Source organism: Corella eumyota, chromosome 6, assembly GCF_963082875.1.
Source record: "Corella eumyota chromosome 6, kaCorEumy4.1, whole genome shotgun sequence".
NCBI lineage: Eukaryota > Metazoa > Chordata > Ascidiacea > Phlebobranchia > Corellidae > Corella > Corella eumyota.
The window spans coordinates 202812-214302 of NC_137495.1; the positions used below are offsets into that span (position 1 = coordinate 202812).

The window sequence follows — 11491 nt, forward strand, 5'->3', positions numbered from 1 at the left end:
ACTGCAGCAGCAACAGAACAATTACCAATAATATTTAACGTCTGAATGGAATGTGTTAATATCATAACTTAACAACAAGCATTATAAACTTGGCATTAAACACGTGGCTGCATGGCAATACTTTAAACAAAAACTAAAATCCTCTGTCTGTCTGTTTATTTATCAGTTTATGAACTTGGATTTATAATTTAAACCTCAAAAATGTACAAACTTATATTTTAATAAAAACTCTCACTAACTATTACGTTCAATTGTTTAACAAAGCTTATTATCCCTTAATTACCTGGGTACAGGTGACAATCAAATAACAATGAGGTAACAATCCACCTTTGTCTGTTACTACCTTAAACAATAACCGTAATAAACAGAGCTCGTAACACAAACATGTTGGCGCACCAACGTTTTAACTTTATCCTCGAAATCTGTACTCGGCCCTCCTGTGAAAGTTACATTTAAATATTTAACAGAGTTAACTTTAGTTTAATAATAACGTATAAGTATTAAAACATTAAATATATCGGGTATAACCTTACTGAATCAGTATTCTGTTGCAGTGGTTAGAACACTTGGTTTTACTTCAACAGGCTTTTGGTGTGAGTCCCACTGCATTCATGCTTTAGGGCTTTTTTGTACGCTCTTGTTTATTTTAAATAATAATATCACAAACTAGCAAAGTTAACTCAAGACTAGGTTGGGGTAACTGATGTTACTCTATGTTTAGGTCGTGAAGTCGACCTTTCCACATAAAGGATGAACAAATTTAAAAAAGTTACATTTTTCTTTAAAATCCAAATCATCTGTCAAAAAATAACAACATTTATTATCTACCGATAAACAAAAAACAATAATAATACTGTAATAATTTAAAGTTAAAAACTTTTAATAAAAAGTGAAGATTTGCAAGCAGACTCCTTTAACATTATTGCTGTGAATTTGCATTAAAACTGCATTTGCATTGCTAACACTTTAACAACCAAAATAAGTTCAATTTTTTACGATAAAAAATAACAGAATTCTTTAATAGAAAACACAATAAAAAAGTTTATATAAAATGTACAAAAATAGTTACCCCAACTTATAAAACGCCCGCATTATGTATAGGTAAAACTTAAAGAGGTAAACATAATTATGATTAAAAAAAAACAAATAATTAGCACCGATTATATGACGTCACAACCAAGTTTATATGATGTCACAACCAAGTTTATATGATGTCACAACCAAGTTTATATGACGTCACAATCAAGTTTATATGATGTCACAAACAAGTTTATATGTCACAACCAAGTTTATATGATGTCACAAACAAGTTTATATGATGTCACAACCAAGTTTATATGATGTAACAAACAAGTTTATATGATGTCACAACCAAGTTTATATGATGTCACAACCAAGTTTATATGATGTCACAACCAAGTTTATATGATGTAACAACCAAGTTTATATGATGTCACAAACAAGTTTATATGATGTCACAACCAAGTTTATATGATGTCACAACCAAGTTTATATGATGTCACAACCGAATTTATATGACGTCACAACCAAGTTTATATGATGTCACAACCGAATTTATATGACGTCACAACCGAATTTATATGACGTCACAACCAAGTTTATATGATGTCACAACCGAGTTTATATAATGTCACAACCAAGTTTATATGATGTCACAACCAAGTTTATATGATGTCACAACCGAATGACGTCACAATAAAATCAAAAAGCACCAAAATCGACAATTCTTGATCACAGTGGAAAGGACAATGGCACAAATCAGTTACAACAGCTGCACAGATTCAAATGGGTTACAACCCTTGCTACGACAACCTGTGGCATCACAAATGTGTCAAAACTATTGTCCATGGCACAAACTGGTCACAACCCAAGTTGATAGTAATCCTTGTGCAAGGTTTAGTCTTCATCCCCAGTAATTATGACCTCACAATCATCGTTGACAATCGCTTTTGTTTTGTTACTGTCCGTGTTGGTTGAAATAATGGACTGAAGCTTTTTCGTAATTTGTCGAATATCTGGACGGTTGCCGGGCAACGGAGCGCGACATTTGTTGATCAACGAAGTGATTCGACGGGAGTTCTCTAGCGCTGGTAGTGGTGGAATTTCACCATTTTCTAGTTCTGAAAATTAAAAAAAAATGTTTTTAATGAAAATCCTTTTAAACTTAAATTTAAAATCCAAATAAAATATTTCGTCACCTTTTAGAAATTCTTCGTCGCTATAATCCTGAAAAGGTAGTTCCCCTAGTGTGAAAACCTCCCAGCAAGAAACCCCGAAAGCAAAAACATCAGATTTCATCGAGTATTCGCTCTGGGAAAGCACCTCTGGGGGAACCCACCTTAAGGGTAATTCCCTTTCCTCGTGGTCAACATATTCACTGCAGAAGAAAATATTTTAGAAAAAAATCTATTTTTTTTGAAAAGGAAATTGTATTTTTTTGAGTATTTTTTAAAAAGGAATTGTGACATTAGACCAAAACCCCATTTTATTGTCAAAAAGAAATTTTATATTTACCCCTTTTACCACCCCCCCCCCCCTTAAAAAAAACAAACTTAAAAATGCATTTCAATTTCCTTCCCAAAAAATTAAGTTTTTTTAAATTTATACAATATACAAAAATTAATTCTAAAATTATTTAAAAGTAAAAACAACAATAACTAGAAATTATAAATTAAATCCAACATCAACTTGAAGTTCTTACTTCTCAAATCCCTCCAGATTGAGTCCAAGGAACGAGATTTTAACGAGAAGTTGGGAACTGACGACACAATTCCTGGTGGCAATATCTCCATGCACCAATCCTTGTTTGTTCAGGTGGGCCAACCCACTTGCTAGCTGACTGCATATGCTCATCTGATAACAACAATAAATGAGTAACACTTGATATAATGGAGCTTAGTGGCAGATATATAATTTGTAAATCCAAAATGAACTCAAAAATATATTTGTTGTAACCACATTAGGACAAGTGACACAACACATGAGGTCGTGGGTTCAATCCCTGCAGCTTTGGGTGAGGCGATATAAACGGTATAAACTCCGCTGAGCCAGCACCTAAACAGCAGCTTAACATTATCGGGTAATTATAATCTATATAATATCCCATACTGCGAAGCCAGCTCTAGACTGGGTCAGGGAAACTGATATTCGACTTTCTCACATCGAGGATAACGTTATAAATGGTGACAATAAAATATAAAATCTGATTTGGTTAACAAATTGTTTTAATTTTAAATCTTTTTCTACCAACCTTGTGATTTTTTGTCAACTTGGGGACTTTCCCTTCTCTAGAAGCTTGAAGACAAAGTTTTAGAATTCCCTGAAAAAACCAAAATTAAATTTAAAAAAAAGTTAAAAAATTAGAAATTAAATTTTAAAGTTCTCACCCATTCCAGATATTCAGTGATGAGGTAGGTTGGTTCGCTGCCATGGTTACTGTTGTCTTCAGGATCGTTGCCATGGTTACTAAGAGCCAACAATCTAACAATGTTGTCGTGCGAGGACAAACGTAAAATGTTGACCTCTCGATTGAACTCTGACCTAAGGTCATCACTAAAATTAAATTTTAAAACTTTTTAAATATTTTTTTGATATTTAAAAAAAAAAAAATTTTTTAATTTTTTTAAAGAAAATTTTAAATTTTAACTTAAACTTAAACAACTTAAGATTTAGTTTAGGTTTAAGATATGAAAACTATGCTGCCCATATAATAAGGGTTATAAATTTACCTTAAATCTTGTTCAAAACTCTTCACCATGACGAGGATATCTTCCTCCAGATCAGGGAACAAACCCGGGGCTTTCGACAAAAAAACTTTTCCAAATTTACCCCGACCTAAATTAATATAAATTTAATTTAAAAATTTAAAATTTGAATATATTTAAAAGGTTTACTTATAAAGTTATCCTTGATATGGAAAGGTCGACTTCATGACCTAAACATAAAGTAACATCAGTTACCCCGACCCAGTCTTAAGTTGTCTGTGGTAGTTTGGGATATTATTGATCATAATTGCCCGATAATTATGCTGCTGATTGGTTTTGGCTTGGAAGGAGTTCATACCGTTTATAGCGCTTTACTTAAGAGTGCTAAAACAAGAAGGGGAAGGGAATTGAACCCTAGACATCATGTAGTGAATCAATCAAGGGGTTCCAACCACCATACTGCAGGTCTAAAACAACTTTGTATTTGTATCAAATATTAAAATCCCGAACTCACCGATTAAAGTGAGAGAATTGATATTAGAAGAAGGGTAATCCAGGGTTTCCAAACTTTTCCCCAAAGTTGACAGATCTCTCATCTGAATATCGTTGTCATGGTTACCTGCAACATCACCGTTTGTTCCTGTTGTAAAGAATAGAGTTTATTATTTGTACAATAAATTAAAAAATGAAATTTATTCTAAATTTTTATTTAATTTTACCGTTTATCATCACTTCCGTTTCCTCTTGGGTGTTTGTGTCCTTTCTTTTCTTTTTGTGTTTTCCCCTGGAATACAAAAAAACAAAAGTTAAAAACAATACTAAAAATTGCCATGTAAAAGGTGTTTTAAATATAATTAAAATTAGTTTACAATCTTAATGTATAAAGTCCTACAATATCAATTACATTTACTAAACTTAAAAAGTAATATCAACAAAATGGTTAACAAACAGACAAGGTGACTACAGCAGCAAGATTTAATCTAAAAACCTTTTAAATCAAAATTAAGAAAGATTTTAACGAACCTGCAGTAAATGATGAGAGCAACTGTAAGAAGGATGTAAGCAACTCCTCCACTCACTGAGAGGGCGATCGTTTGAATCATCTGGTTGGGGTTGCTATTATCCTCACTTGTGATGTCATAATTCGATGTATCGTCTAAAAATAATATTAAAATGTAATTTTTTTATTTGATATTCTAATACTTTACTGTTATTATTGTTTACACCTATAAATCAAGTAGCCTAAAGAACTAAATGCCTCCACAGGCAAATATTTGTTGCAACCACAATACAACAACAAATTTATTAAAAAATTTGCTCTAAAAGTCTGTAGGAGGGGTTTAGTCTTACCAAAATAATCTTAAAAGACATATTATATGACATCCTCTGTTTCAAAAAATTTATTTCAACAAAATTGGATTTATTTAAAGTGTTCAACTTACCAGCTTCAGTTACAAACAATTCTGCCGATCTCTGGACTTGGATTTGGTCGCAAACTCGGTAAACACAAACATACAACCCCCTGTCGGTTACCTTGGGGTTTGTAATCACCAACGAACCGTTTAGAATCACGTAAGTTTTTTGTTGCTGGTCCCGAGTTGCGAAAGTGTAATTGTGGTTTTTAAATCTCCATAAAACCTGGGTTAAAATTTAAGTTAAATTTCGTGTAAACAACAGTGTTCGGTTTTTGTATTTATATTTTTTTATGCATTAATAAAAGTGACAAGAAAGAAGTTTATAATACACTACGCATTAATAAGTTCAGAAAAATGATAATTTTATTTTTTAAAACCTAAAATTACTGAATATTTATGAATTAACATTATAACTTGGCATGGTCACCAAACCAACATTTACAAAGCTATAATAAAAAGTTACTTTTAAAAGATTTCAGGACAATAAAAATGTTAAAATTATTAAATTAAATATTTAAAAAGTGAAAGAAAATATTTTCAAACCTGGGTTTTGTTGTTGTTAGCTTTGCAGTTCAACAAAACATTATTCACATTATCGAAAACCGTCGTGTTTTCCGGTTCAACGATTATCCTTGTCTTCTCAACAACCTTGACCTCGATGACCTTCTCGGTGAACTTTGGCCCATCCCGACCTTCACATTTGTAATGACCTGCATCGTCGAAGGTCACAGGATTAAAGGTCAAAGTTGCTGAGTCCTCCACCAAAATTCCTTTAAAAGAAAACATAAAAAATTGAATAAAGACAAAATGACATCACAATAAAAGTAATGACATCACAATAAAGATGATGACGTCACAATAAAAGTAATGACATCACAATAAAGATGATGACATCACAACAAAGATAATGACATCACAATAAAAGTAATGACATCACAATAATGATGATGACATCACAATAAAGATGATGACATCACAATAATGATGATGACATCACAATAAAGATGATGACATCACAACAAAGATGATGACATCACAACAAAGATGATGACATCACAATATCAAATTGATGACAAACCATTTATTTTGTTCCATGAAACTTGTGGGTTTTTACTTCCCTCAATTTTACAAAATATTTTCACTTTCGATCCTTCCTCGAAACATTTGTTCGTGAGTTGGGGAGAGATTTTAAAACTTTCTGAAATCCAAGTTAAATAAAATCAAAACTACTATAAATAAACCTAATTTTAATTTATTTATTGATCTATTAAAGGTGTTGTGCTTAAATACTTGAATTAAAGCTAACTTAACCATTATTAAAAACACCATTAACCAATTTGAACTAACCATTTACAACCAGCAAAGTCTGGTTCGATCTTGCATCCCCGATCTCACTTTTAGCCTCACAAAAATAAATTCCTTTGTCTGCTGATGTAACATCTTTGATCACCAACTCCTTCCCCTTCATTATCTGTTAATTAAAGTAAAGTTTATATTAAGAATCAAACCCAGGATCTTAGGTCTTACTTAATGATGCTACAACATGCCAGCAGTGGGAATCAAACCCAGGATCTCAGGTCTTACTTAAGGATGCTACAACATGCCAGCAGTGGGAATCAAACCCAGGATCTCAGGTCTTACTTAAGGATGCTACAACATGCCAGCAGTAGGAATCAAACCCACAACCTCAGGTCTTACTTAAATATGCTACAACATGCCAACAGTGAGAGTTAAACCTCAAACCTTTAGGTCATAGAAAATATGGATTGACTTATGTCACAAGTGACCAAAACGCTCAAGCTATTTTTTATATAAATTTCTTACATATTTGCTTTGAGATTTTTCAGAATTTCTCTCTACCTTGTACCAAGTAATTTCAGGTGTGGGAATCCCCCTACAGGGACATTCCCATGTTGCAGTGCTTCTCTCATTGATGGTTTGGTCGAAAAGTTTGGAACAAATTGGCTTCACTGAAAATTAATTGGAAACACTTTGAGTTAGAATTCAAATATTTACAAAATCATTTTATTTTAAGTTTTACATCAACTTAAAAACTTTGTTTACAAACAAACAGATGAATCACCGGCAGCGTGGTGTAGTGGTAAGAACACTTGCTACACCACACATAAGGTCGTGGGTTCAATCTCCACTGCTCTCATGCTGTAGCGCCCTTGAGTAAGGAGCTATAAATGGTAGGAACTCCTGCTGAGCCAGCAATTAATCAGCAGCATAATTAACGGGCAATTATAATCCATAATATCCCAAACTGCCACAGGCAACTCGAGACTGGGTCGAAGTAACTGGTGTTACTTTATGTTTAAGTCGCGCATTCGACTTTCCCACATTGAGGATAACAATATATACAAAAAAAAAGAATAACATATTACCAAAACCCTTGTTTGAAACAATATTTTACTGACAATAAATAATTTTTTATTAACCCCCCTTTTACCCAAAAACCCCACTTCTGGAAAACACTCTTTCAATTTAGAAATGTCTTTAACCCAAGTATCAGTAACGAGTCCATTATGTAAAATGGTTTCAATATCTTGGGATAATACTGTCTTAATATTTTCAAAATCAAATTGTTTACCTTCTATAGAGAAGGTCATATTCATGGTCACCTTGCCAGCAATGTTCTCAGCCAGGCAAGTATAAACTCCTTCATCGCTTTTAAGTGTGTTAGTGAAAAGAAGAATCCCGTCCGAACTACTAATATGATCCGAGTCTTCACCTAAAAACAACTTTAAAGTTAAACCTTGGTTGATTTAAACAAATTAAAGTTTGTTTGTTAAACATAAGGTTTCTGTTATTAAATAAATAAGGCTCAAAGTCCTATATTCTTGTTTAATTAAAAGCGTTCCAAGTGTTTGTTGAAAGTCAACCACTCACGAATAACTCGATTGTGTCTCAACCATTTTATCTCAGCTGTGGGTAAAGCTTCGGGGGTGGGACAGATATATTCCATGTTGATTCCAATTCTTGCATGCAGGGAAATATGGGGGACTTCAAAGGAGGAAATCGCTTAAAAAAAAGGGATTTTAAAACCAGTTAAACTTATTTAGTTAAATTTAAACCAGGATCTCAGGTCTTACTCAGGGATACTACAACATGCCAGCAGTGAGAATCAAACCCAGGATTTCAAGTCTTACTCAAGGATGCTACAACATGCCAGCAGTGGGAATCAAACCAAAGACCTCAGGACTTACTCAAGGATGTTACAACAAGCCAACCATAAAATATTTTGACAAACAAATGATAAAAATCAAATTTACTCGCAATCTTGATGTTGACCCGAACAGGAGCTGATTTGATCAAGCCGGAGGTTGCAAAGCATGTGTATGTGCCCTCGTGTGACTGTTTTATGCTGTCTATGTACAAGGTTCCATTAGGATAAACACAACGCTTGCAAGATCCATCTGACCTGACGGGTAAAAATAAATCGACATGAAAAAGTTGATTTAGATTTTAGATAATTAACAAAAAAGTAAGTCTAGTAAGTCTGGTAGTGTATTTGCTATACTGGTCATAAAGGTTTTAAGTTTGAGCCGCACCAATGCCACATTATTTGCCCCTGAATCTAGTGTTTATAAATAATTAAACACATCACAACAGCACACCCTATATTACCTTAAGGTGATTTGGACTAAAAATAACAACACAAATTTTAACTTGAAATTTCTTACCTTGTTTTGTTAGCAATTGGTTTGGAGTTTTGAGCGCGGTACCACGACACATTTGGTTTCGGAGTCGCCTCCCAGTGGCAAGGAATCGACAAACTTTTACTTTTACGAACAAATAGATCCTCATGAAGAGGTCCTTTGATTAATTTCGGGGTCCGAGGATCTGTAACAAGAATTTAGCATAAGATTATGAACTGAAATTATTGCATACAAATATTAGTTGGGGGTTGCAACCATTTTACAACAATTAAAACCCAACTTTAGGGGAACTCACCGATCACTTTTAAATTGAGAGCAATAGAGCAGGTTTTCCTGGGTGGATGTTGCACGCAACAAATATAATTTCCGTCATACACGTTTAACGTTACATTGTTGATCGACAACCTCCTGTTCTTTATCCCAATATTTGTTGAAGCGTTGATTCTTACTCCGTTTAACTCCCAGATTATACCAGTTGGTCTAAAAAATAAATTTATTTTTTGTCATTTTATTTTTTTTTAATTATTCTGAAGAGTTAAAATTAAGTTTTAAATTTCTTATATTTAAACAGAAGTTGTAACGTACTTTGGATTTCCCTCGACGCCACATTTTATCACAACCTTCACTCCAGGCAATATTTTATCGGGAGATGATGGCGTCTTTAAAGTTACAACCCCTCCATCCACCCCTAAAAAAACATTTAATTATTTATTAAAAGCATTTACACAAAAACAAAAAATATCAGCCATTAATTTTGACAAACATAAAATAAATTTTAAAATTGTTTAAAAAGCTCTAAAAGTGAATCCAACTATGACATCATAATATGCTTGAGTAAATAGATAAGAACCTCTTGTTTATGTCACAATGGTTGCCATGCTTCAATGACCACAACAGAAAATTTAAAACTTTTTAACAAAAAGTTTTTTTTATTAAAATTAAATTTATTTGTTGGGAATCGAACCAAACAGAAATTTATTTCATAATTCAATAAATTAATTAAAAACTGCTAATAAATATTTTTATTATTAAATAAACGATAATAAAAAAAATATTTTTCTAAAAAAATTTGGAACAACAACTTTAACTTACATTTAATGTTAAACTCAACAGGAGGTGTAACCTCATAATCTCCGGTCACATTATTGGTGGCCTGGCACTGAAACTCACCACTGTCAAGAGTTCTGTTCACCCTCTTAATATAAAGGTTGTCACCTTGTTGGTACCTAATAAAAAGAACAAAAATTGAAAAAAATATTTTAATTACAACAAAAGTTTTTTAATACCAAAAGCAATTTAATTAATAAATTAACATTAGATAATTAAGATTAATTATTAAATAAACAAATCCAACTTTCATTGGTACAACAAAACTTAAACTGTCAAAAAATGACCAAAATTAAACAACAAACCAAAAGTTAAAGTTTTATAGGAGTAAAAAGTCGGATAAAATAAATTAACAAAATTTATTAAAAGTCGTTTGTTGGTCAATGTTTAGTTACAACACCTATTTACAATTAGTGTTTCCACATTAGATTCAAAATAAAACAATATTATCGAAAATCAAATAAAACAAAGTTTGAAAACTTTTTAAAAATCATAAAAATTTACCTTCTGTTGTTATTGACGACAGGATCTCCGTTGTAGAGCCATGAGATTATGTAAAACCCCCCTGAAGTCCCCCCTGGGTCACTTGCCCCACAAGACAAGGTCGCACTTCTGTCGTTTGTCACATCTTGACCCCGGGGTTCAGGGTCAAACTTAAAAGCTTTACTCAATGTGAGAAATACTGAAATATAAAAAAAATTAACTAAATTTTTTTTGTCTATATCTTTATCCTCGATGTGGGAAAGTCGAATGCGCGACTTAAACATAAAGTAACATCAGTTATTCCGACCCAGTCTCGAGTAGCCTGTAGCAGTTTGGGATATTATAGATTATAATTGCCCGATAATTATGCTGCTAATTAAGTGCTGGCTCAGCAGGAGTTTATACCGTTTATAGCACCTTACATATTAACTTTTATCTTAAAACTCAGTCTACCGGTCTGCTATTCTTAGACAACCTTTTTTAGTTTAATATATGTCAACATGCCAGTTTAATTTGCTGGTATCTGCTAATATTACTAAAAACAATATCATCAAATGAATTTATAAACCGCAACAAGCTGACAAGACAAAATACATTTTATCCTTTACAAGAAACGCAAAAAATGCCGAAACGTTTACTAAACTCCATTAATTTATAAAACAAATATAAACTTACCAAAAACGAATAAAACAATCTTCATTTTTCATTAAAATATAAAATCCACAAAAAAAACTAAAAACTATTTTAAAAAAATTTTGTTATCACTTTAACATGTACTCTTAACCCGGCTATGACGTAGTTTAAGTTTCCAAAACAACTTTAACACCACGTATATTTTTTAATTTATCCTCATGGCACAATCTGTTGACTATTTTTTTTTATGTATATATCTTTATCCTCGATGTGGGAAAGTCGAATGCGCGACTTAAACATAGAGTAACATCAGTTACTCCGACCCTGTCTCAAGTTGCCTGTGGCAGTTTGGGTATATATAATATAGATTATAATTGCCCAGTAACTATGCTGCTGATTAATTGCTGGCTCAGCAGGAGTTCATACTGTTTATAGCACATTACTCAAGGACTCTACAGCATGAGAT

At 32.6% G+C, this 11491-nt stretch overlaps 1 protein-coding gene across 1 annotated transcript; it reads right to left on the minus strand.

Moving 5' to 3' along the window:
* Positions 1-833: 833 nt before the first annotated feature.
* On the minus strand, positions 834-11147 carry LOC145754715 (inactive tyrosine-protein kinase 7-like). Its single transcript, XM_082570819.1, has 23 exons — positions 11068-11147; positions 10414-10591; positions 9895-10028; positions 9388-9490; positions 9098-9282; positions 8827-8986; positions 8416-8564; positions 8033-8164; positions 7734-7874; positions 6965-7110; positions 6488-6611; positions 6219-6338; positions 5684-5910; positions 5168-5363; positions 4749-4881; positions 4445-4509; positions 4240-4365; positions 3750-3855; positions 3408-3573; positions 3272-3340; positions 2723-2874; positions 2220-2398; positions 834-2141 (listed from the first exon to the last, which is right to left on the minus strand). Exons 1-23 carry the CDS (start codon positions 11090-11092, stop codon positions 1918-1920), a joined length of 3240 nt encoding a protein of 1079 aa, XP_082426945.1. The 5' UTR covers positions 11093-11147; the 3' UTR covers positions 834-1917.
* Positions 11148-11491: the final 344 nt, after the last annotated feature.

Coding starts and splice junctions, on each gene's coding strand:
- LOC145754715 (XM_082570819.1), bottom strand. CDS start 11,092: ATGAAGATTGTTTTATTCGTTTTTG. Junction 8,565..8,826: donor CCAATTGCTAACAAAACAAG/GTAAGAAATTTC, acceptor TTTACCCGTCAG/GTCAGATGGATCTTGCAAGC. Junction 2,875..3,271: donor AGTTGACAAAAAATCACAAG/GTTGGTAGAAAA, acceptor TGTTGTTATCAG/ATGAGCATATGCAGTCAGCT.